Genomic DNA, 27,594 nt, shown 5'->3' on the forward strand with positions numbered 1-27,594 from the left:
AAATATGATCTATGTCTAAGTGGCTCTAATCGTTTCAATAGACTAAGAGGTACTCCAACTATAGTGGGAGAGATTGTGTTTTAGAATCACCCTGAGTGATGTCAACCCTTCTATGAATCCATGAAGTTCAGTTTCTTATGTAATATAAGATGATGGCTGGCCTCTGAAGGACACTGACAAAAGGCTGTGGGATGGTGAGTTCACAAAGGGAGGCAGAGCACAAGAATACATTTTAGTATTTTCTTTGGCAACTGGTAAGTCCCACCATAGCATTCATTTTAAATTGTGGGTTACAACCCATTAGAGGATGACAAAATCAAGTCCATGGGTCTCAATCAGCACTTTTACTTTTATTACTTTAGTGAAATAGAACATGATAGAAGAGAAAACAGAATCTACTACACATAGCAAGGGTAAATACTATTCTGGGAAACTTTTATCTCAGTTAAATGTGTGGGTGAGATATAAATATATTTCTTACCTTGATCACCCTAAAGAATTCAAGCATAGGGCTAGGGACACAACCATGCAGAAAAAGCAGGGAGGCAGACACTCTGGGTCGAGATGACGAGTTTTAATGACACAGCCAACACCCACAATCACACTTGGCTCTTCAGACAACTTCATCTTTGGGACTTGACTTGATACAAAGTAAACCAACACACGGGAGCACGTGAGTGACATGGGCAATACTCCTGCTTCCAGCGAGGGGGCAAGACATTTGTTTCATTATCAAAGTACCTTTTTATTCTTCTCAAATAAAAACCTTAATTTGCTCTGACCTCCAAAATGGCTCTAATCCCAGGCCCCTATTTCTTTTCAAGAGATGTTCTTTTCCCGTGGGGCCAGTTTAAACAGAAGCCACTTCACCAGAGTAGCCTTTTCTGTCCCTCAGTAGTCTCTAATCTAGTTGTGATGTTTACAACCAGGTCTGTGCAGGCAGGGAACACATGAAACAGAGGACCGCTTTGGTGGTGCTGGTTTGAGTGCAGTTTCTTCACTGGATTTTGGTGACTGCTTCATGGATGGAGGTGGCCACGTACTCTAGATTTTTGGTGGTTAAGCCACACATGTTGATCCGACCACTTGGCAGCAGATAGATGTGCTTTTCATTGATCAGATACTCAACCTGCTTGGCTGTTGAAAACCAAAAAAGACATTATCAGAGCAGAAGGAATCCTTTAAGCAATGGAGGTCCAAAGAGTCCATTATAGTGACAATTTCCTTCTTTCCCCCTTCACAGAGAAGCAAAACAATAGGAGTTATTTTGTTAGTTTGACACAGCAAGAAGTAACGCTCAACAGATTCTGGAAACTACTCTCATGAGCTAACTTTCTAATCCCCAGAAAGCTTAACATGGTTTTTCCTGATGGGAATTTTAATCTGGGACTACCTGTCCATCAAACCTTGAAGGTTACATTCACCAGGACAGCCCATCAACCCAACCAAACCCACAGACACAAGACCAACCCACTGATATGAAAAACTGTTAAGAATCGCTTCATTTATGTTTCTTCAACTGTATTTGCTTAACTCTGAGCACCTAGAGCAACTTCACTTTGACACTTCATTTTCACAGTACGCTGGACAAGGCCCTGAGATGAGAGCTACTGGATAAATGTTGTGTACCTGAACTCACAGGCTGAAAACTGCAAGACCTCTCAGGCCTGGTGCATCTCAACTGTCAATCACACACATGCAGCAGGGCTTTCCCCTGAGTCTGCAGAAACGCTTGTGGACAAAATAGGAAGGGACTGTCTGTACTTCCTTTCTGTCATAATATCTAGAGCTTTTTTGATTTATTGTAAAGCCATTTAGTGGGATTTTAGGTGATTTTTTTCCCCTGAAGTAATTAGCACCCTTAAGACACCATCAGTTTGAGAGAACAGGATAATATTAATAGTTATGGACTATTCATATGTTGAAGCCCTAACCCCCAATGTGATGGTATTAGGAAGTGGCAGGTTTAGATGAGGTCATGAGGGTAAGCACGTGTGATGGGAGCAATGACCTTCTAAGAGGAGACCAGACAGCCTACTCATGGATGAGCTCTCTCTCTCTCCCCTTCTGTCCCTCCCTCCTCCACCCCACGTGAGGACACAGCAAGAAGACAGCCATTTACAAGCTAGGAAGAGAACCCCCACCAGAACCTGATGGTGCCGGCACTCTGAGCTCAGATTTCCCAGTCTCCAGAACTGTGAGAGATAAACCTCTGTTGTTTGAACCACCTAGTCTATGGCATTTTGCTACAGCAGCCCAAGCAGACTAACATGGTAATAAAATCATAATCATCAGAGGAGCAAACACTTTGTGCCAGGCAGTGTTCCAAGCACTTTATATTAGCTCAGTCATCACCCCCCTTTTACAGATGGAAGTTACATGACCTTCCCAAGGCTACAAAGCTAGTCTCTGGATCTGGAATTTTAAGGCAGGCACTGTAACTCCCAAAAGAGCACACTTGTTAAGCCCATGCCCCTGAGGTAGATGTGGATACAGGACTTCCACCTTCTTTTTTTAAACAGAAACAAAACTCCTCTACTTTTGTGGGGTAGGGGAGTACCACACTTGAGAAGCAAGTAAAAGTTAGGGACTCCTTCCCTAAAAAAAGGGTAACATACACAAACACAATTTTAAAAATATCATTTCAGGATGAAAGCCCCTGTTCTGATAGATAAAGTGTAGTAAAGGAAGCTCTGCAACGTGAGAACTGTAAAAACTAGGTGGTATGCACATGGAGTTCACTGTACAATTCCTCCAACTTTTCTGTATGTTTAAAATTTTTCCTAATAAAATGTTGGGAACAAAAAAAACCCCTCCTCTTTCTTTTTAAAGGAGGGGGTGGTAAATGATGCCAAGTTCTAAATATGTAGCTTTATGTTATAAGCCCACGTTTATTCTCACCATTTTCCAATCCATAATAAAACTAAGTCCCTACTCTGGACAGCAGGACAATATGGATATTTTATGGGAAGACATCTCCACCTTGTGAGCTTTCAGAATATTACTACTAAGCCATTTCCATTTTACTACTACTACCATTTCCATTACACTTAATATCTTAAAAATTGTATAAGGATGATTTTCCTTAGTCCAATGCACTAATTCCCCACACCAGGATGGTGAGGACACCCAAGGTTAACTAAACTGTTTACTTTCTTACGTAGCCTCATTTTACCCAAAATATCTCTGTGGGTCTACAATATATAATCTCTACCACCTTTGCTTTTCTCTGAGCCCATTTCAAACAGGCGCACTGATGGTCCTGGTTTATAGGACCTCCCAGCACCTCTGACAGTCCACGTACTACCCAAAAGCACATATCTGTCTCTAGAGCCACTCAGACACAAGTGCCACACCGAGGTCACATCTGCACCACATGAACAGTGGCTTGACTTGAGGTGCTTGGGAATAATTTACTACATGAACGCGTCTGCTCTCATCAGACGGGATGGCCCATCGCTGATATGCTCCACTGATGGTTGACCAAGATCATGCAAGGCTGCCTACTAGACTTTCAATCGGCTTTTAATTCCAACTACAAATCTAAGTTCTTTTTTTATGAAGAGAGAACGTTATAGCCTAGGCAATGCTTGGAGACTAGGAAAGACCTGTTAAGAAATTAAGTCCCTGGAAAATCATACATAATACTTATACTTAAGATTAAGGACAAGCCAAAAGGTGCTTGAGCCTTTATAAAAGATGTTTCATAAATGAAGGTTCCAAGGTACAAATCCTATTACTTCCCAGTCAGCCCTGAGCCACTTCCCGAGCCCACCAAAATGAAGATATCTGAGTTATGGTCAGGACAGTGGGCCACAACAATGCTCTTCTGAAACCCCAGGGGTCCAGGAGATGGAGGGGGTCACACTGAGAAAATCAAACTTGTTCCAGTCCAAAGTCATGGCTGACCACATGGGCGACAGCTCAGGGAGCCAAGCCCTGAATGACTGTGAGGAGTGCTGTGTCCAGCGATGAGCATTCCAGGTGGTGGGGCCACTTACGGTTCAACCCGGTGAAGCTGAACATTCCAATCTGCTCTGTGATGTGGTTCCAGGTTCCCGGGGTCTTGAGGGCTTCTAATCGCGCCCTGAGCTCAGATCTCATGGTCAGAATGCGGTCTGCCATTGTCTTCACGTTACCTGTCCTGAGTGGACAGCAATATGAATACCAACCCAAGAGAGCAGAGATGGCACACAAAAACGTAAAAATTTTTAAAATGTAACCTAATCTATAAGCTAAAAACAGAATCACAACCTATCTATTATGGTATGTTGATGCCTAGATGGGTGGGTAAGGAGACCAGAGAGATGCACTTACTAGACAGAAGGGAAGGACTATATTCACTGATGGAGTTCATTGCTAGTCTCAGGTAGACTGGCTGTAATACCACTTATGTTTTAACTCACACTTCAGCATGGTGCTGCTCGAGACAGAATAATATATTTTATCAGGCCTAATATTAAGTAGAGATTGCAGATTCAGCTACTACACAAAAATTACTCTGTTTCAAAATAGGATAAAATACATATAAATTAGATAAGAAGGAAGAGCCCCCAAACTGTTGCACTAACTTTATTCTAACAGAAATCCCTCCCTGTATTTCCTGACTTTAAGAGGAGGAAGCCTGGGAGGCGGGAGAGGAGAAGAAACTCCCATTCACCCAAGGCATCCTTCCTACACTCCCGGTTCTATGTTACACACACATGTAGGAGCCAGCCCTATTTTAGAGAAATGACTGACACTCAAAGAGGCTCAAGCAATTTTGTCCTGCCTCTGCCAAAGTAAAAGGAAGAGACAGTGAGATGTAATGGGACAATCTCTGTTCTGCATCCCCACCCCTCACCCATCGGGCGTGAGCCCCTTACCATTCATTAAAGAGCTCAGGATCAGACAGGGTACGTGCCACAATCCGTGCTCCCTGAGCCGGGGGATTGGACCATGTGATTCGCACGATTTTCTCCATCTGGGAAAGGACCCGCAGGATGCTATCTGGTTCTTTGGCAACCACCGTCAGATTCCCCACGCGCTCATCTGAAAAGAAGGTCAGGAATCAGCCTTGGGGGTCCAGTGAGGGTGGAGCCAGGGAAGCCGGGCTGTAACACAGGAGAGCACTCACTGTAGAGCCCGAAGTTCTTGGAGAAGGACTGGGCACAGAAGAGCTCGAACCCTTCAGACACAAAATAGCGAATGGCCCAGGCGTCTTTCTCCAGGTTGCCAGATGCGAAGCCCTGATAGGCCGAGTCAAAGAAGGGGAACAGAAACCGGCGCTGCGAGGAAGGAAAGCGAGTCAGGGCAGGAAATGCTCCTGGGACTGACCTCAGACATCGGCCTTCCTTCCCCAACTGGTGCCTGGAAGGAACGTCTCATTCTGTCCGTTTCTCCTATATCTTTCCTTTCTGTATCCAACTCCACTTCACGTGTTTCTCTGCTCACCTAAATACCAAGCAACAAATCTAATGACATCAGTAAAGCTCATTTCTTTAAGTATATAGTCGAAGAGTGTCACGATGCTGCTTTGCCAACAGGGCACAACTGATCACGTCACTCCAGGATATCAAAGGTTTCCAGGGGCTCCCCATCGCCCTCAGAATCAAGTCTGAGGCTTCAGCACAGGACCTGGCCTGTCACTCACCCCCTCCCCTGGAACTCTAGCCCATACCAAGAATTACTTTATCTTCCTTAAACAGACCAAGACCTCTGTCTTGGGCTTTTGACAGTGTTCTTCCCTCTGTAGGAAACTTTCCTTCCCTGTCAGCCCCAACCTGTCCTCATCCTTCAAGGCGAAACAGGGAAACCATTTCTTCCAGGAAGGCTTCTTCTGCTACCATCAGCCCTCCCAAAACACACGCACTCCCCAAAGTCTGGGATATGTGCCTCCAAGGCACCCCATCAACACAGCTATCTCCTCAGACAGGCCATACTCTCTGAAGGTAGGACCACCTCTGCTTTGTTCACTATTGTACCCCCATGGCACCGGGTACACAGTAGTTTATCAAGAAGCATTCTTTAAACACGTTAATGAATACACACACACACACACACACACACATACCCTGGGCTAGAAATTCCAATGTAGAAAGTTACCCCAAGGAAATCATAAAATGGTTTATTACATATATTGTTCACAAGAATAAGAAACCTGGGCTCTAAACAACCATCAACTGATTTAATCAATGTGTGATGTGACATACTTAAGCATGTATAACTACACTAAAAAAATTAAAAAAGAAAAGAGCCTGACATTCTGCATACCAGAATGCTATCAGTGGCTTTCTTTGGGTAATAGAATTTATAGTTAATACTTACTTTCTTCTTTGGGCTTTTCTCTATTTTCCAAATTCTTCAGTACATAGGTGCTTCTTTTGAATACATCAACTGCTAATACACACCAATATAAGAGCGGCCCTGAAAAGGCAGTTACCTTCATGACGGAGGCGATCTGCTTCCACTGCTCCGGAGTCGGGTCAGTCCCAGTTGGGTTGTGCGCACAGGCATGGAGGACAAAGATGGAGAACTCGGGAGCTTTCTGGGGAGAAGGAAGCCACATCAGCTCTGAGACCAGCAGGGACATGGTGGGGCAGAGTCAGGGGCACAGAGGACAGGCACTCCCTCCTTACGAGCCATTTCAGAAAAAATGCATCTGGCTTGGGGAGGATGTCTCAGACTCTCTCACTTATCACCTGATCCAAAGACTGTCCCCCACTCTGCCTGAAACCTTGGCATTCTGTCCACTTTTTCTCTTCTAATCACCCACCTCCAAATCATTCAGGAAACCCTGGAGGTCTAGTCCTCTCTTCGCTGCATCCCAATAGTGATAGGACCGAATGTCTTTAAATCCAGCGGCAATAAAGACACCGTTATGATTCTCTGCAAACAAAGGGGTAAAACATTAAATGTTTTACAAACACTAGGAGGCATAAATGGAAAGGACACAAAGCAGCTTCCAGGGCCCTCACAGGCTCCACGTCCACTGGGGGACATAGAGGAGAGAGGTTAAGATTGAGAGGAATGACTGTAACCAAAAACAAGTTCAACCAGTTGTCGTCATGCTGATTTACATCCTACCACAGAGGGATTTCCCTCCTCCGGGAAGGTTCAACATTCACTAAAACACAAGTTCGCCAGAGTCTTGGGAAAAAGTATTGCCAATCTGAACTTAAGCATCAGGTTACCCATGTACTGCCATAATCCACTGCTTAAGCCACTCACTGTTAGTTGATCCAGGGCTGGGTTACATTTTCAGTGTAAGCAGTGAGACTCATGAGGATAATTCCCCTGGCTCCTCTGTTTCTCCTCTCACTACAGCTACAGGACTCACCCCAGGTTGGTGAGGATACATAGACGGGCGTGTCCTTGTTGTTTGTTCCATTGTACCAGCGCGCTAAGAACTCAGCTCCGATTCGAAGTGCACCTGTTCCCCCCAAGCACTGCACACCTCCTACCTGAAAGAGAAACAGCAGGGTTGCTGGTCATTTAAGGGTAAGGTCAGATAACATTAGGGAAAATACAGTAATGAAGAGCACTTCCTTAAATGCGTTATCTCTATAAAATATCATGAAGACATGAAGAAGTATTATTTGCCCATGTTTACAAATAAGAAAACTAAGGCTAAGCTACTTTGGCCACCTGATGGGAAAAGCCAACACATTAGAAAAAAAACTAATGCTGGGAAAGATTGAGGGCAGGAGGAGAAAGGGACGACAGAGGATGAGGTGGTTGGATGGCACTACTGATTCAATGGACATGAGTTTGGGCAAACTCTGGGAGATAGTGAAGGACTGGGAAGCCTGGTGTGCTGCAATCCAGGGGGTTGGAAAGAGTTGGACACGACAGATCTACTGAACAACAACAAAGGCTAAGAAGTGAAGTGCTTTCCTCAGTTACCAGCTATTGAGCAGAAAGGCCAGGTCTTCACCCAGGAAGTCTGGAAGTCTGACTCCCAAGGGAGCATCCCTCTGAACACAGAGGTAGAGGACATACCTAGGCCACATTAAGTGTGCCCTTCAAGGCAAACTCATTCCTTTGTACCCATCCCAAGATCAAAACTGCCCTCCAACAGTAGCCTGTAAAGTATGTTCTGCGCTTGCCATCAACATCAATCTGCAATGCACCTTCTCATCGCTATAATGAAGGCTTACTAATCCTTAGAAATGTCCTCACAGAACAAAGGTGCTATGCAAACACTACCTTTCTCTCCTCAGGCTTCCTCATCTTAGAATGGCCTCACTTGAGCAATTATTAAAGTCTTATATTTTGCCTTTTACAAAAAACCTTCACACACATGGGCTTCCCTGATAGCTCAGTTGGTAAAGAATCAGCCTGCAATGCAGGAGATCCCAGTTCAATTCCTGGGTCGAGAAGATCTGCTGGAGAAGGGATAGGCTACCCACTCCAGTATTCTTGGGCTTCCCTGATGGCTCAGTGGGTAAAGAATCCACCTGCAATGCGGGAGACCTGGGTTCGATCCCTGGGTTGAGCAGATCCCCTGGAGAAGGAAAAGGCTACCCACCCCAGTGTTCTGGCCTAGAGAATTCCATGGACTGTATAGTTCATGGGGTCACAAAGAGTCAGACACAACTGAGCGACTTTCACTTCACACACATACTTATTTGACCTTCACATAGCCCTATAAAATAAGTACTAGACTCCCAATTTATACATGAGGAAACTGATTCAGAGAAGTGGTTTGCCAGAGGATTTATAGCTGGTGAGTGGCAGAGCTGGGCATACTTCCAGATTGCCTCTCTCTACATCTAGTCACGAGGCCCTACTTCTGTTGTTCTATCTGAACATCTTTAATCCTGCCCTTTCACAATTCTAACTAAGGAAATGTCATAAATTGCATGTTGTTTAAATGTCTAAAGAAGAAAAGAGAGAAAAAGATCACATAAAGAAATTATCGAAAAGGAAGTACACATACCAATGTAATAACAGCAACAACCTCTGGAGAGGGAGCTAGGATGTGGGAATAGTGGTCAAAGGGACTTTGGCCTAATCTATGTTTTTTTTTAAAAAAAAGGAGAATCTATTCATGTGTTAGTTGGAAATTTTTTAATAATTAAAAAATATATTTATTTTTTTATATATTTATTTTATATTTATTTATTATTTTATATTGCAATTTGCTGTAAAATAATTCCACTTTGGTGACCAAATATAAAGCACTGTTGAAGCTAGCTGATGGATCCATGGGGGTTTGTTCATTACCATGTTTTATCTACTTTTACATATGTTTGAAATTTTTCACAAAAAAAGGAAAAAAAACAAATCTTTATAAGGAAAAAAAGCCTCCAAAATCTTTTTTAAAAAAACTAGCATAACACCAATGCTAAAAGATGACAAAGCAAAAAAGAGAGCCCTCTTTCATGAATATGGATATTAATGTCCCAAATAAATATTAATAAACACTATGAATCCAACAATACATTTAAAAATACCCCTTGGTCAAGTGAGTTATCCCTTGAATGTGTGATTATTAACAACTATAGGAGTGAGTCAGTTTTCTTAGGCCTCTCCCATGTATATGTGTTACTAAACTTTGATTTTCTCATGTTCAAAAAAAAGAGAAAAGAAATATAAAGTTTGTTATACTGCTAGATAAAGAAAATGATCACCAAATGACCATCATAACAGGAGAGAAAAACAGAGCTATTTCTGATATAAATGCTCAGTAAAACAAGAACCAATGGAGACATCCTAAAAACAACTTGAAAAAATTTTGACTCAGCCACGTGTCAGCTTCATGATGAATACTGAATCATGAGCAGAAATCCCCTTTAAGCTTGGAACCATGCAATGATACCAACTGTCGCTCTTACTCCCCACTGCTCTATTTTTATTCAGAGATTTGAGCATCTGAGAGAGAACACTGAAACATGAAACAGAAATGAGACTGACATTCAGGGAAACAAAGAACGGAGCACGGCGTCCACTGCAAGAAGCAAAGGCCGTGGACTGGAGTGGAAAAGGTCAGTGCACATCCGATGTGGTTCCTCACAGTAGTTGCCTCCACCCCCGCCCCTGAGCACCAGTACCTTCCCATTACTTTAAAGGTTTCGCCTTCACGTGTGATCTACCTGGATTCCTTGTGCAAATGGCCACCAAGGTCATGTAACCCAAATGTACATTTTTTTTTTCATGGGTTTCTCATCAACTAAGTTGAATGTCAACTTTATTCCTTATTTCATATTTCAAACACCTCAGCACTTTGTATGTTATTTCCTATACAAATGAGCAAGGTTTCCCTTGAATAGGGTTTTAAGTTACCATGGATATGTGACAGGTGCATGTGGATATCAGTGAAGACATTCTCAGGTGTAGGTTTTATTTTCTGTGCTCAGCTTCCAACTCCTTTCTCGCTCCAGAAAGCAAATTCACTAACTAAAAGAAGTCAGAAAGTCAATTGCTACTGTTTAGTCACTAAGCTGTGTGTGACTCTTTACAACCCCATGGATTGTAGCCTGCCAGGCTCCTCTGTCCATGGGATTTCCCAAGCAAGAATACTGGAGTGGGTTGCCGTTTCCTTCTCCAGGGGATCTTCCCGACCCAGGGATCAAATCCATGTCTCCTGCCTGGCAGGTGGGTTCTTTACCACAAGCCACCTGGGATTCCCTAGAAAGTCAGTGCACTAGGTTAAAAATGTTTGCAAGAGATGAACCCACTTCACTAACATTAACCAATCCTTGACATTCATGAGGTATATGACAGTGACATATCAAATTCTCAAGAAATTATCATTCTTTCTAAAAATATATTATACAGTAGATGAATTCAGTGAAACACGAGTTGCTCTAAACTGTATCGACAACTAGCAGGAACAAACTTTGGGTGAATCAATAATATGTCCATTTGATCATTCTGTGAACTGATTTTTGGCAAATTGCTCTAAAGCCCAAGAAAGTCTTCTATTTGGGATGAAGGAAAAAACCATAATAGCAAAGAAAATAAATGCAAACTTCAAAGGGAGCAGGCAACGGGGCCTCGGTGGCTAAACAGGGGTATCCAGAACAAGAGAAATGCAGTTAAGACTTGGCAGAAAACTATGCCAGTAGATAATCTGTACTTCCAATTTAGCCATGCTGCCAGAAGGAATCCCCGCTTGGCTCAGAATGCACCCCGCTTGATCTGGGTGCCCCCAGTTAGTTGGGCAGTATCTGGCACGTGGCACTAAATAAACATGGACTGAACTAGATGAAGAAAAAGAGTCCCTGATGCTGGGAAAGATTGAGGACAGAAGGAGAAGAGGGCGTCAGAGGATGAGATGGCTGGATGGCATCACCGAAGCAATGGACATGAACTTGGGCAAACTTTGGGAGATGGTGAAGGACCAGGAGGCATAGCGCACTGCAGTCCATGGGGCCGCAAAAAGTGGAACGTGACTGGGCGACTGAAAAACAACAAGAACAAGGTGAGAACCACAGAGAAAACCCCAAACCTCTAAAAGGTAATGGTCCGAGCCAGGGAACCGTGATGCCATCTCATGGTTCACAAGACCTCCTACCCGCAGGGGCCCAGTAATTTCAGAAGCTGAAATGTTTATCAAGTAGGAGATGAAAGTTGGACATTTAGTCTGGATTCCAAGATCTGAAGATGGAAAAATGGTAGGCGGCGGTGACGAGTCTAGAAAACGGGGCTCCTCAAAAGGGTTAATGGACATGGTAATGTGAAATCTTGAGAAGAACAGTCTAAGAAGAGACATGACTACTGTCTGTTTTCTGGTTCATTCTTTCATTCACGCCTCAACTCCTACAAGTTTCGGCTCCAATGTTATTTCTATTTCTACCACAACTGCCCTAGTTAAACTTCCACTCCAACCCTCAGCACTCCTAATATACCTTCCCCTGCCCTGGTTTTTTTTTTTTCAGCATTTATCATCCTCAATACACTATACTGTGCTTCTATTTATTATGTTTAGTCTTGGGTTTCTCCCCACAAAACCGTAAGCCAGGTGGAGAATCTTGGGGTGTTTTGGTCACCACTGTGCTCCAGCATCTAGAACAGTGCCTAGCGGTGAGCACTCATCTGTTATCTGAGCGAATGAGGGAACTAAAATATCTGAGGTCTCTGAGGCGCCAGGATAGGAGCTAAGTGCTGAAGATCTGCGAGGTCGACAAATAAGCCATCACTCCTACCCTGGAAGAAGGTAGGCTCTGTGGGAGGGAGAGGCTTACAGAACTGTACATTAAATCCAGAAAGCACTGCTATTTCCCCGGCGGTGCAGTCCTGTGATGACTCAGAGCACTCGAACAGCCAGCTCCGCCTGAGAGCGCTCAGGATTCAACATGGAAATGACCCTTGATCAGGCCTTGAAGGACTTGGAGGTGGGACTGGAGAGTCTGAGAAGTGAAGGAGGCATTCCCAGCAGAGGGAACAGCTGAGGCAAAAGTGCCAAGTCACGGCAGGGCCCAACAGGTCTAGAAAACAGCAGGCTCTTCGGACGGCAGGACCTGGGAGCAAGAGTAACTAACTGGAAGAACAGGATGAAGCCTGGCTACAAAACACGCAGCATGCCCAGGGCAGAGTCTGCATTTTACCCTGTAGATAATGGAGGAGACACTGTGTGTGTGACAGGGGAAGCAGGTGACAGGATTAGCTTCTTTTTTTGCTGAGGAAGATCATTCTAGCTGCACTGTGTATACACTAGAATGGGGAAGAGACTAGAGGCCAGAGGCTATTATGAGAATCCAATCGGATGACAATGGGCTGAACAAGATAGTCACCTGGGGGAGGTGCAGGGCAAGAGGAAGAGCTCAGAACTCAGTATCAATAGGTACCTAGAGTTTTGGAGATGCCAAGAGGGTACCCTAAACCATTACCAAAAAAAAGAGAGTTTACTTTTAAGTCTTCAAATATTTACAGACTGCCATTTAAATTTGTTCTATGATCAAAAACACAACACAGGATGAACTAGACTAAGAGGAAGGGCTCTGTTCCACCAGCAACAGCCCTGAGTATTAAGTGAGGAAAACAGGGAACAATGGGCAGGGGAACAAGTGTCTATCTGCCAGCAGAGTTAACAAGCATGTAAGAAATGTACAGTGTTAGAGGAAGAAGCTTGCCAACACAGAATCTGTTTTTCATTTGTTAACAAGGGAGTTAAAACTAATTTATCAACAATGTCTCAAAACATCATCCCCAGTTACCAAAGTTCCCCATTTTCAAACTTCATCAGGACTCTCTCTCTTCCCCTGTGGAAACCCTGGATTTTCAGGGCAACTTCCCAATGCTAACCATTATCTCTACCATTTCTATCCTATTTCTATCAGTATTCCTTCACAGTCTCTCATACCAATCCAGATAAAACCCTCATCAAGTTAATTGATACTTACCTAATCATTAATCTGAGTTCCAAGATCTTCATCCAGAGCCTCCCTGTCTCCTGACATATCCTAGAGTGTGCAACGTTCATTTTACCCTGCCATGTGCTTATCAGGGCGTGTGGGTAACAGCATGAGAATAAATCAATGACTCCAAGACATGGTCCCTTTCATACATGAAGGCTGCTCCAATGGGCTGATAATGGCCCAGCAGAGCAATAGGGCAGTTGGTTTAAATTGCACAATACCTAACTGGACTATTGCAAAAACCTGAGCTCATCCCCCTCCTGCACTCCAGCCAGGTCTATCTTCTTCAAATACCATTTTTGGGTAACTCCTCTGCACAAACCTTCTAGGGGCTTCCCCTGCCCTGGCTGCCAAATCAGCCTGCCTGATCTAGCCAACATGTTCCCAGCTCTACTCAGGTAGGTCTTTTTACAACCGAGACCTGCTTCGGAGAAGGCAATGGCACCCCACTCCAGCACTCTTGCCTGGAAAATCCCATGGACGGAGGAGTCTTCACTTTCACTTTTCACTTTCATGCATTGGAGAAGGAAATGGCAACCCACTCCAGTGTTCTTGCCTGGAGAATCCCAGGGACGGGGGAGCCTGGTGGGCTGCCGTCTACGGGGTCACAGAGAGTTGGACACGACTGAAGTGACTTAGCAGCAGCAGCAGCAGACCTGCTTACCTCCAACCTTTGTCCCTGGACTCCCAGTGTTCTAGACAAATATTCCTTTTTCTTCCTCTGTGCTTTGTGGTTCTCAACCTTGGCTGTCCTTTGGAGTCACATTGAGGAGCTTTTAAAAAATACCCTTGAGGGGAAGGGAATTGGAGGGAAAGGAAATAAAAGGGCAGAGGAGGGTGGTACTGTCCAAGATTCGGATCGAACAGGCCTGGTACGGGACCCTGCCACCAGTATGCTTTTAAAACCACCCAGATAATAGAGTCAGAGTACAGAACCAGAATGAGCCCTGGCCACATTCCCCAAGGTTCAGCTCAAGCCCCACCTCCAGACTCTACCAGTCTCTCTCTCTGAATTCCTATAATACTGATAATCTCTATCACACTACTTTCTGTCACACACAGCCTCTGGCCAAATGTGTTCTTCCATGTATCTCTAGTTACACATAGACTACGTATCAGGAAGGACTTAAATGAGAGATGCTGAGATCAAGACTAGAAGAATCAAATATTAGAACTGGCAGGATCTTCAGAGAGCGTCTAGACTAGTGGCTCTTAGACTTTGGAGGGCCACAGGCTCCTTCAGAAAATATGATAAAAGGTATGGAATACACATACACACAGAATTCTGAAATTCAGAATTTTGGGCATTCAGTCGTCCCTTAAATGATTCCCTATGCAAATACTCCTTATGGGACCATGAACCATAAACTAGTCTTTCTCTAACTCATAGATGAGTCGTAGGGGCTGGAGGGGCCGCCTTTGGTCAAAAGTAGTGGCAGAGCTGGATCCAGACCCTGATGTCTTGATCATTCCATTAAGATCCCTTGGCTTGGTATTCCCAGTGACTGCTTCAGACCCAACAGCTGAAATCTGACCATTTCTTGGGCAAAAGTGAACAACTAAAGAAACTATGCTTTATACAAAAGCACGTTACTTGCACAATCAGGTTCCTGAGGTCACACTCATTAAACCCTTACTCACTGACAGTTCAATAGACATGACACCTAATTTTTAACCTCTTTTTACCCTCACAGCTTCTAAAGAGAAAACAGATCCTCACCCAAAACTCACCCGCTTCTCTTGCAGAGCTGGGCTGTCATCCCCAAGGGCCAGGCGGGAAGCACAGGTTCGGAACTCTGCCAGGCCCAGGATGGGCAGATACTCATGGTTTATGCTGCTGTCGTTAGCAATCCTCTGCTCCACCTTCCTCACGACTGGCAAAACCCAGGGCTGGCTATCATCGGTGCGATAAGCTAGGATACAAGAAAGAGACATACAACGGAGGAGCCTTAGGCTTCATCCAAGGAAGAGTCTGGAACTGTGAACAGGGGGAGTTCTACCACCTTCCAATCAAAACAGAACTGGGAGGGGAATTAAAGTTTTTTCACTTGCTGACTGCCTGCTTTTGGCGGGCACCAGACTAGGTGCTGGACAAGCAGAAGGACAGATGTGATTCCTATCCTTCTGGAAATTACAGCTCTTACCTCCAACAAGTAGAAAGCTGAAATAAAACTGGGATATGACAGAGCCTGATTGAGTGACAGAGTACACGCAAAAGCACTTAGCAAATTAAAAATACCATATAAATGCTAGCTATGTCAATATTACTAGGGCACTCAGGTCTCCAGGGCCACCGGCCCTGCAACCGCCTTCTTTCTGCATCTCCCCAAGAGAAGGGTTCAGTGCTACTTTAGATGAACGCCTCACCTGCAAACACAAACACGGAGAAAGAGGGCAGTAGACGGAGGTCCTGTAAGAACAGAAATGGGACAAACGGCAAGGAGACACTCTGTGACTGAAGATTCCAAAAACTGGTTACACAATCATCCAACATCCAATTTAAACACATCTTTGTCCTCTTGCTGATTTTTGATAACAGCCAGTGTTTACCATGTTGACTGTTCTTACCACTCACTTCCTTAGCTTCACATTTTCACTGATGTTAAGTTTAACTATTTCATAACGTTTAATAGTGATTAAAGCACATTTCTCAGCATTTCTTCTATGCTACAATTATTTTCAGTCCACCTTGGGTTACCCTATCACTGATTTTTTTTCCCTATAGTACCTTATGATCATTCTGAGATTACAGCTTGAGAGGACAGCTGCTTTGGCCTGTATCCAAGCCAGTGATCTCTCTGAGCAGGATTCCTGAGAGGAATTTGCTTCTGCTGGAATGTTTAGGTCTCCAATAAGCCTATACTTTGGCAAGGGATGATGAAACTGACATTTTTTAAATAATTCTTATCTTGATTTCTGCTCAGCCTTAATCCCTGACTTTTTTTTTTTCTAATTACTTTTTACGGTAGTTGATGTTTTTTGAACAACACATGTTGATTGCAGAAAATTTAGAAAAGCCTAGAAACAAAATAATAAACATTATAATTAACACGTAATTCCAGCACTCAGAGATGAGGAATGCAAAAATTTTGGTGTATAACCTTCCAAACTTTACATGAGTATACTCTTTTATAAATTATGTATCATTTTTATATAGAATTATCAGCATGCTTTTTTCCACTTGTTAAATGTATATTATGAATCTCTTTCATCATCATTAACTACCTAAATCTCTGTACTGTGTCTATATTCTTTTTAGAGCTGCATAACTGATAAATGCACCATAATTTGTTTAGTCAGTCTCCTGCTGATGGACACTGGAGTTGTTTCTAATCCTTGGCTATTAGAAAACAATTCTTCAGTGAGCCTTGTACATCCATCATCTTACATGTATGTAAATATAGCTGTTAAGAGGCAGGGTTGAAAATGGAAGAGTAGGTTGAGAAGTATGTGTATTTGTAGCTTCGTTGTTGTTTTTGAGGGTATACATTAGTTTACTACTTTCAACTGATTTTCATTTACAACACATGGTTGTATGACAAATATGGTTAAAACAACTGACTGGAAGAAACTGGCAGCGACTGATGAAAAGTTTAAAGAATATGGTCCTTTTAAATGCAAATATGTTACCTTTAAGCATACTTTGTGTTATCTGCAGCTTTGATAGATATGGCCACCTTGGCTTTTTTATGGGGATTTTAGCAGTTTACTTTCCTACCAAGTGTGTTAGTTGCTCAGTTGTGTCTGAGTCTTTCCAACTCCTTAAACTGTAGCCCACCAGGCTCCTCTGTCCATGGCATTCTCCAGGCAAGAATACAGGAGTGGGTAGTCATTCCCTTCTCCAGGGGATCTTCCTGACCCAGGAATCAAACCCGGGTCCCCTGCATTGCAGGCAGATTCTTATACTGTCTGAGTCACACATTCCTACCATAGGTTAGGGATTTTATCAGTTTACATTTCTACCATCAGTGTATAAGAATGTCTGCTTCCCCACAGCCTCAGCCACTGAGTGAATTTTTGCCAATTTAAGAGTGCAAATGCTATCTCAGGGTAGTTTAAATTTGCATTTCTCTTAGCATAGAAGTAATTGGGCATTTTTCTTACACATGAGCCATATACAACACAATTTTAGTGGCTAGACAATATTCCTTTCTACATATAATTTAGTAACTATTTGTGTTACTTTTGGTTATTTGTTAATATAAACAAGGTAATGAATGCTTTTATATCTTTATACACATTCATGAGGGCTTTCTTAGAAAAACTTCTAGATGTAAAATTACTAGATCAAAAGTCAGACAACAAATAAGACTTAATAAGATATTTTGATTTTGCGTCTGTCTTCTATTCCATCCACTAACCCTATCCTCCAGGAATGTGTCATCTGCAAATCTGATAAGCATATCAAGCCAGTAATAAAAATGTGAACAGAGTTCCAGACTGACACAGCCACAAATCAACAACCAGTCTCTGGGTAGGTGAACCTGATGCACAATACAGTCATATTAGTCACATGAGACCCACTGGCCTACCAAACTAACTCCCTCTCAACGAGTTCAAAAATCCTGCTTTATCAGGCAAGGTTTGGTCTGGTTTTTCAAAGAGATACCAAAATAACTTACTCTCAAGTAATCACTGTCCCTGAAAGAGATCACCCCATCTATGATCACAGTGCTACCACTGTTCTAAATATTCCTGGAATTCTTCTCTTGGAATTGTTTATAGAGGCAACATCTCATTATTTTGCATATCCTCAATAGTCCCATATTTTCATCCTTTGAACATAAATTTAATCTTTGAAAACAGTACTTGCATTATGCCCAGCAGAGTAGGCGGGTGAATGGACTGAATATGAATGGAGAATAGCTATAAAAAGATGTCCTCCTCTGTGGGTCTAACATGCTCTGGAAAAGAAGGTTTCCAGAAAATTCTGGGCAATGGCAGTATATACAGACTACAGCACTGACGGGATACTATTTAGATGTACAAGAATACGGGTGTTCATAGAAAAACTAATTCTATTATGCTTCCCATCTATGTTTAGAAGATTTCTATTAATACATAATTATGCTATATATATTTATGTCATTTGTAAATCATGTATTATAAATAAATAAAATGTGAAAAATAAAGAAAAAGTCCTCGTACGAATGCTCTTACCAGTAACAAACATACTCCGTGCAACTTTAAAAAATCCTGTAATATGACTGGAGGCAGGAAGGCACTGGGTCCATATTGTGACAAAAGAAAAATTGGCCAATTCACACCTCTGCTTCCTTCACTGCCCAGTTTCCCCCAGATTCAGTTCTAGATTTATTCTCAATGCCTTGTCTAACCATCCTACTGAATGTCCTAACTGTCCTGCAGTCACTCTCAGTTGATCAGAGCAGTGAGGAAGAGGCATTATCAACAACCACTATTCTTGCTCTGCCATAGGGATTTTATTCCTGTTTGTTGGACCTATGAGCTTCTCATTCATTCTTTCATTCTCTCATTTGTTTGACAGGTACTCACTGAATCCACCATGAACCAGGCACTGACTAGAAGCAGCTATACAGAGGTGACTAAGATAAAACAAGATACTGTCTGGTCTCCCCCCAGGAAACACAGCATAGAGTCCTTAATTCTCCTGTAAGTGATCAGGGAAGATTTTACAAAAGACAGAGTATGAAAGATGATAAGAGTTTAAAAGACAGACAAGGAAAGGGGGCATTCCAGACAGGGGGAACACTTGTGCACGGTCCCAGGGGCTTGGAGAGATGAGGTTTTTGAGGATCTGCATTTTCGTGGCTCAGAAATAAGATCCATGGAAGAACAGCAAGGAATGGCTCAAGGAGTCTTGGAGTCTCTTCTAAGGAACAGTGTCTCACTGGGGAAGCCACTGAAAGCATTTAAGTGAGTGACATGGACAGCCGTACATTTAAACAGAATCATTCGAGTGACAACAAACTGGAAAACAAACTGGAAGGAGGACAGAAATAGATGGTTAAGTAAGGAGGTTTCTGCAATAATCCACAAAGGAAATAATGATGTCCTAAATTAAGGCAGCAGCCGCAGGGATAAACAAAAGAGAAGACATTCACGATAAACTTATGAGGAAAAGAAAAGACAGAACCTAATGACCAAATAAATAGATGCAGAATTGATGAAAGTGTCACCAACAACCTCCAAAGTCTCTCCAGTCTGAATAAAGACTGGTGGGGGTGAGGTGGGAGAGGGGGCAACCAAGTAAGCAGAAGAGGAAAAGAAAAGATGGGGGGAGGGTAGAATTCACGTGTTGTTCTGAACACACTGAATTTGAGGTGGTTGTACAACACGTCCAGCAAACTGTAGCAAGTATGGGTCCAGCATTCAGGGAAGTAGTACAGGATGGAAAAAAAGATTTTATAATTATAGACATGGATGGTGGCTGAAGCCATAGTCATAGCAAGAACTTACTGAATACTTAGTACATACAGGGCACTGTGCTAAACACTTCACCTTTTTTTAAAAACTGTCATTTAATTCTTATAACAACTCATAAAACAATATCATGATCTCTATTTTAGGGATCTGGAAACTGAGGCCAGAAGTTTCCCCAAGATCACAGGACAGTAAGGGCTAGGCTGCCATACTACTAAGTGCATGGATCCCTGTGCTTTTTCTGATGAGCAAGAGATGTTCAGGGAAAGCCTGAAGCCAGCAGGCCCCAGGGGACTCACTGTGCAAGAGGTCTTTCTACCAGCACACCCCCCAACTCCATGCACCCACTGCCCTTCTCCCCAAGGACCAGCTCTTAAAGAGTCACACAGGTTGCAGGTGAGTACAGAGGTCTCAATTTCCAAAAGAACATGGAAAATTAAGTGACCAAACCATCACCCCCCCTTTCCTCATCCATTCCCACCCAAGAGCCCATGAACATATGCCTCTTTAAGGCCCTTCTCCAACTAGGGTCCCTGGGAAAGGGTAGGGGTTACTCAGAAACCCTTGATACAGCACATCTCACCCACAATTTTATTTGAAAATGCTAGGAAACCACATTAAAAACAACAAATATAAAAGCAAGCACAGTTTATCTGGAACAAAAGAAAGTTTACATGATAAACGAACTGGAGTCTGTGAAGAAATGTCTTGCTTCAGGCTGCATCAGGCTAGATGCATATTTCCCCTGCCCTTAAAGTTACTGTCTGAAACTTAGCTTCATATTCAACACTGGAAAATATGATGCTCTGCTCTGTTACTACATGGAAATTATGCAAATAGTAACAGCAAGAAGAAAAATCCTGGGGAAACTATCTGCAAGTGGAAAGATCTAATGAGATTATAGTTGCAGCTTATTTTAAATGCCCAGCATCACCAGAACTTGAGCTGGATAACTTCCATTAGGTTTTATCTTAACTTAGAAAGGAAAAAAAAAAAAAGCACCTTCCCCAAAGTCAGCGAGATTGATTACATTTCCTTCACAAAGGATATACTTTGGGATGTGTATAAACAGAGCTAGGACATAAGAATGCCATAAAGAGACTTCTCACAATATTATACTTTAATGAGACCCTTATCTGAACACTTACCATCCACAAAAAAACAATGGGTCACAGTGTTCAATAAAAATAACATTTATATAGCACTTTTCATTTATATGTCACATTTCACACGTAATTATTTACTTCAAAGTCATCTGATTAGACCAGTAACATTATTATCCTATACTACAGTCATGTAACATGCTTGTGAATCTTAAGAGTAGTATTTTAGAGGAAGGTCATTCCTCACTTAATCGACGGAGTCCCGCCTGGGATGTTAAATAACACTTCCAAGGTCACATCACTGGACTACAGACCCAGGCCTGTACCCAAGTCTTCTCACTCTTCCCACCACAGTGCACTGGCTCCATCTGGACCACCTGAAGCTGCCCAAAATAGAGAAGGGGACAGAGACCCAGGTACCTGACATGGCCTGTAATCCCAGCTCCCCCACTTAAAAGCCTATGACCTAGGCCAAAATGTTTCATCAATCTGGGCTTCAGCTTTCTTACCTCTAAAACAATAATAGTAATAAACAACCCTCCAGAGTCATCCTGAGCACTCAATGTGATTAACTGCATAAATCATTTGCTTGTAATAAAGAGAAAGAATTCCTCAGTTCTCACATGACAAAGGCACTTTCACAGTCAAAGTGACCCCCATCTAGGCCACAGAATGTGCTTCTGAGTCAATCACCTCTGGCCAGAGCTGGCAGGGTGATTATTTTCTGCATGGGCAATTTATTTCTGAACCAGGGTTATTTCATTTTGCAGTTCTTGAGCTGAAAATTTTTACTCAACATCTTTTATGCAACCCACCCAAAGAAATGCCAAAACAACCACAGTAATAGCTAGTACTTACATAACTCCTACTTAGGTGCCAGACACTGTTCTAAGCATTTTAAATGCATTTAATCCTCACCTAAAGCCTGTAGGATAGTTCAAAGGTAACCGAGCAAATAAAATCTAACGTTTTAAAAAGATGTATTTAGAGTAACATCAATACTAGTTCATCATGTTATACCCAGCTCTGAAGAAATACTTGGAGGTTCTGGATTGGTTTTAAATTAAGAGCTTGAATAGTGCTCATTCCAATTCAATTCAAGGTCTTTCAATATCACCCCTACTTTGCTGCCTGCTAAAAGCATCACTTTCCCTCTGTGGGTGAAACTATGTACAACTGGTTTTTTATGCTTTATTATGGAAAATGTCAAACATATACAAATGTTGTGAGAATAATATAATGGATGCCCATGTATCCAATACCCAGCTTCATTACCTGCTGCTTCATTACCATGTATCCATTACCTGCCTTTTCCTCACCCCTTCCCCATACTCCCTAGTGAAAACTTTAACAGATCCTATGAACAGACATCACTGTGGGACACCTGATTCTGAACCTCCTTCTTGCCACTGCTTCTTTTCTACAAAACACTTCAGTTTTTCTCTTTCTGAAATTTCTAGTCCTTCTACTCTGTCTGTTCCCTAGCACAGAACATGATCCTACTCGTGCTCTTTTCCTTGGCTTGCTTTGTATGTCCTTGGGTAAGTGTCCTGCGGCTGCAAGCATCCCAACGACGTTGACAGAAATAACAAAATCAGAGAAGATTAAGAGTTAAAGGAACTTCAGAGGCACTCCACTCCAAATCTTTTTCTTGGTAGTAATAAAAAAAGAACCCAATGCTCTCAGCTGTCCAAGGTCCAAGAATTACACACAAGAAATGATAACAAGGATGTGTGGAAAGTAAGCTTCTACTGTCCACATTCTTTCCTCTCTTTTCCACCATCTCTACCCATTCCCCCCCACAGCCCAAACATTCTTCCCAGATCCCAAGGGAGCATTATCCTGTCTCAGAAGTATTTTAGATCTTTATTATTTCACTTAACACCTGCTGATTTTAATCTCCAAGCTTCAGTCTTTCCTGAATAAGGCTTGGTAAAGTACCTGACTAATACCTTGTAGTCACTCAAATATTCACCGACTCAGACCAGAGCTCTGTAGGGCTAAGAGGTCTCCTTTATCCATTCCCCAGTAGCCAGGACTCCAAGCCTATCAGGCTTATTTTTCTCCTCCTCCTTTCAATCCCTGACTGCCCCATTTCTTAAGAGGAGAAAGAATGCAGTGTAATACACAATGAATACACAATGTGGAATCAGAAAACCTGAGTTTGTGTCTTGACTGCTACACTTATTCTGTGTGTACACAGATACATCTCCCTTTTCCAGGGACTCCATATACAAGAGGCAGGTTGAACTAAGCCTCGGAGATCTTGCCTCGACTCCAAGCTTATTTTTATAGACCTCGGCATCTCCTACGGTCCCCACAGGCCGCTCCACTCCCACGCTGCCCACACTCTTAGGCACTGCATCCTTACCTCCCACTCCTAGGTTGACCTTGCGGGGGTCCGGATCCTCCCGGAAGTCAGCAGTTAGCTTAAAGACAAGGACCGGCTGGGCCTGAGGAACCTCGGCAAAGATTGATGGAGGCGCCATAGCTAGAAAGCAGGAGTTGACTGAAAGCTTCCACCCAGCGCCTGGAGCCTCTCGGTCCGGTCCAACCGCGGCGACTGGAGGAGACTCTCACCTTCACCTAGCCGGCGTGGTGGGGCGCCCCGCGGCCTCCAATGGTCGAGCCGCGTCCGGAGCTTGGCAACGCGGTTAACCAATCGCGAGCTTCTGACGCAAAAAGGACAGGAGGGCGGGGATGCTATTAGCCAATCAAAGAAAAACTCTTATCGGAGGGCCGGTAATGATGCAACCAATGCAACGTATGCTGGCTGGGAAGGGGCGGGGCTATGGTTGATTGGCAGAGCATGCTCCTATCACTGAGGCCGTTTTTCCTTGGCCCTCCCGGGGCTGAGGGGAGGAGCCAAGCTGCGTAGAGAGGAGGCGGCCTCCTCGACCTTCAAGGGCCAAGAGGCCAGAGAGAGATAGCTGACGGGAATTCTGAAGTACTGGCCTTCCCGTACCCGCGAAGCTGGTGTTCTCGCTGCCAGGCCCGGGAGTACGCACATTCCTGACCCAGCCTGGCCCGGCTCGGGCTGGCAGCTAAATCCGGCCTCTGCGCACGGGACGTGAGTCCTCGCCCGGGACGTGCAGCTCCGGAGCCCTCGTGGACGACCTTGACCATCTCGATCGGCTGTTTTCCCCGGAGAGAAATATTAGTGGGCCACCTGCCTTGGTTTCAGACAGGGGACCATCCTACTAAAAGAAGAAGTGTCCAGGAATTCCTTTCTGCCACCCTTATAGTTTGAGATTTTTGCTCCCCTTGCCTTACTGAGAGAGCTTGGTCCTCAAGGACCTTCCGGATCCGGGCGCGGCCTCCCCCTCCAGCTTTTCTCCCACGCGGGCACTCAACCACATCTTGCTGTCGTCAGCTGGCCCATACTCAAACTGTGTCTTCTTTTAGTCAGGCTGTTCCTTCCTCCCCAGCCCCTCTCTTCACCTGTTGACCTTCGAGATCCAGAGCAAATGCCTCCTCCATAAAGCTTTGCCTTAACCCTCACTCTGGTTAAAATCCATCTCTCTTTCCTATGCTTCTGTATCTTGTTGGCAATATTTTAGAAAACGCCCAGTTAAGAACCCCAGCTCTGGAGGCAGACTACTTGGGTTTAGAATCTAGCCTTACCACTTACCAACTCGGGCAAGTCTAGGCAAGTTATTTTAACCTCTCTGGTCCTGCTCAGTAAATTCCTTAAGAGTTGTTGTGGGGATTATATGAGTTAATAAATATCAAGTGTTTAGTTGCACATAGTAAGCACTCACTAAATGTTGGCTATTGGCATCATTGCACATCTGCACACCCTTGGCTAGAGATCTTAGTCTGTATTAGTCTCCCTTAGTAAGTATTCAGTAAATGGTGGAAGAGCCTGTACTTGTGGTTTTTCAGAAAAAAAGCAATACTTAAGCCTCCCTTCATTGGATAATGTGACAAATCTCAAAATGAATCTTTCATTCAAAGTAACAAAGCCAGAAGACCTTTGCGCAACAGCTGCCAACCTTTGTATCATTTGCTTCTTTTCAGAAATTTAGCCTCTAGTTTTAAAGGTAACTGTCCACAGTGTTTCATTGACAACACTTTCCTTTAAGATTGCAAGCTCAACACGGAAGGTGAAATGACAGTGAACTTCCCGTGCTTCCCTAAGCAGAGGCAAAGGGCAACTGCTGAGTGGGATGTTCTATAGCCCAGCCTTCCCAAAGTTTGATTACAGTCTTCACAGCACTGGCCAACAATATCATGGTCACTCCTTACGTCATTCACTAGGGGGAGAAACAACCCTAGGTTACCTCAACATTATCAACTTAGCTAAGTCCAAATAAATATTGATTGGCAACCTAAACAACCCCATAACCAAATCAGTGCTGATAGGGGTAAAGAAAGTACCTTAAGTGGTTTTTCTTCATGTCTTCATAATATCTGTTCTGAGTTTTAGAAAGGGACAATTACTGGGTGTTAGGGGAGGAGACTATATATTATGTGGAATCCAAGTCTCCTCGTGAATATGTTTCTCGGAGATTAACTTCAGTACTCCTCTCTTGAGTCCTGCTGGCTGCCCCTCTAAGCAAACTCTGTGTATTGAAGTAAACAAAATGCTTTCCAGGCCATCGCTAATTTTAACACTTAGAATGGATTAAGACTGCCTCCCCGCCAATGGATAATTCAAAGGATTCTTGAGAGGCAAACACTGCCCAGTCAAATAGGCAGGCAGGGAAAAGAGTCCAGGGAAAGGGCAGTGAGGGTCAAAAGGAAGACCAGCAGGTATTCCCCCTGCCTACTGACTTCATTAGGATTATCTGTTCAAGGGACCGTCTGTACCTACCATCCCCCTTCTGCCTTTTTCTTTTTTTCTTTTTTCTTTAAAAGAATTGAAAGGGAAGAGGTGGGAACCATACAGCAACAACTTGATCAGGAATGAATCCCTTTAACAATATACTCGCTTGGAAATCTGAAGCCTTCAGAGCTAGACAGCACTGCCCCATAGTGTAAGAGGCAGGCTAGGGCAGCAGTGGGCCCTGCATGGACCTTTAAGTAAATCTACACCTGCTAATTGCAGTTAATCTTGCCCCTGATACCCAGATCTACACTTAGCAACAAGTCAAGGGACAGAGCAGTTTATCACACTTTGCACTCAAGCACAAAAGTGCTTTGGAATGGTTGTGTTTGGGCATACGCTGTCATAAAGGGTAGGATATTTAGAATCTGAGTTGTGCGCTAAACAATAAAAATCAAAGCTGTAAGAGGAGATTTGTTCAGTAGTCACCATGTGTCTAAATTGTGGCCGAGAAGATAAGTGTAGAAGCCCTAGGTTGATGCTGTCCTCCTACTGTATTGAGATTACTCTTGCTAAGGAAAGTGATCGCTTATCAACCACTCTCTTCAAATTAGCTCGTTTGTTTCCTGGGTGTGTCTTGGTGGAACCATCTCCTTGCATCTCTTCCCTCACTCCTCTACTCTCTCTCATATACTTTTTAAAGTATTTATTTATTTGGCTGCGCCAGGTTGTAGCTGCAGCACACGGGATCTTCAGTGGCATTCGAACTCTGCATCGCAGCACATGGGGTCCCTGACCAGGGATCACACTAAGCCCCCTGCATTGGCTTGGAGTCCTAGCCACTGGACCACCAGAGAAATCCCTCCCTCCCTATGTATGACTTCTCTTCCCACCTGCACACATGGATTAGACCTAGTGAAGGTCTCTTGCTGTTTCCTGTTTCATAGAAGGGCATGTCTAGTGAGGCCTGGGGTGGACAAGGTCTAATATTAGTTCCTATACTATGCACCTACATGGGCAGAACTTTTTAAAAACTGCTGAGGCCTTTGTATAACAGATATCAACAAGACTGAAAAGTGTGGCTGTGCTTTATCTACTTGTTAATGTAACTAAGTTCTAGAGCACCATTTAAAAATTGTTGTGTTATATAATTTTTGTACTTAAAGGAGCAGTATAGTATAATGGTTAAAAGCATGGCCTCTGGGACTAGATTTCCCCTGTATACCTCAGTTCCCTTACCTGTAACACAGAGTTAATAATAATTCTACCACATGGGATTGCTGTGAAGATTAAATGATTTAATATTATTAAACGATTGACTCTAAAATGCTTAGAATTGTACTGGACACTTAGTAAGATCACCTTAGCAGAAAACTGATGACAACACTCCAAATGAAAGGAGACCAAAAGATCACAGAACTTAAAGTCAGAATAAAATTTCCTCCCTTTGCTCTGTTTCTACCTAAATGCACCAAAACACAGCCTCTTACCTCTAGAGCAATGTCTTAAGCTTTTCCCCCTCAAGTTGTAATATCCTTTTTTTGTTGTTAGATCATGTCCTAAAGTCCTACGCTTTGGTATAAGATGAAGGTAGATAAAGAAATAATGAAGGAAACAAATTCAACCTATTTTCCAAGAACACATTTCTTTTTTGTTTGTTGTTGTTGTTGTTTTTCACATTTCTTTTAAACACCTCCTAAAGGGATAGTGTAAAACATTGTAATAGATTGTCTTCCTCTATCCCACAAAGCTGGGTTGTGGTGGGGGTGGCAGGCGGATATCGAAGTGTATTGTGAACATTTCAACATCCTGCAGTAGAGGGCAGCACGGCCCTTCTTTTGCAAAATGTTGCGCACTCGTGAGAAAGAAAATGAAAAAAGCAAAGCTCTTGACCACTGTATGTGCGTTTGTAGTGGTGCTCAGTCATTCAGTCGTGTTTGCCTGTTTGCAACCCCGTGAACTATATAGCCCACCAGGC

At 43.2% G+C, this 27,594-nt stretch overlaps 1 protein-coding gene across 1 annotated transcript; it reads right to left on the bottom strand.

The window, feature by feature from the left end:
* Positions 1-329: 329 nt before the first annotated feature.
* On the bottom strand, positions 330-23,463 carry GOT1 (glutamic-oxaloacetic transaminase 1). Its single transcript, XM_043926191.1, has 9 exons — positions 23,220-23,463; positions 15,075-15,256; positions 7,319-7,442; positions 6,755-6,867; positions 6,422-6,526; positions 5,117-5,267; positions 4,866-5,031; positions 4,002-4,144; positions 330-1,137 (listed from the first exon to the last, which is right to left on the bottom strand). The coding sequence occupies exons 1-9, from the start codon at positions 23,335-23,337 to the stop codon at positions 998-1,000; spliced, it is 1,242 nt and encodes a 413-aa protein (XP_043782126.1). The 5' UTR covers positions 23,338-23,463; the 3' UTR covers positions 330-997.
* Between the last annotated feature and the right edge of the window lie 4,131 nt (positions 23,464-27,594).

The sequence above is a fragment of the Cervus elaphus genome, chromosome 15 (assembly GCF_910594005.1).
Source record: "Cervus elaphus chromosome 15, mCerEla1.1, whole genome shotgun sequence".
In the NCBI taxonomy this organism is placed as follows: Eukaryota; Metazoa; Chordata; class Mammalia; order Artiodactyla; family Cervidae; genus Cervus; species Cervus elaphus.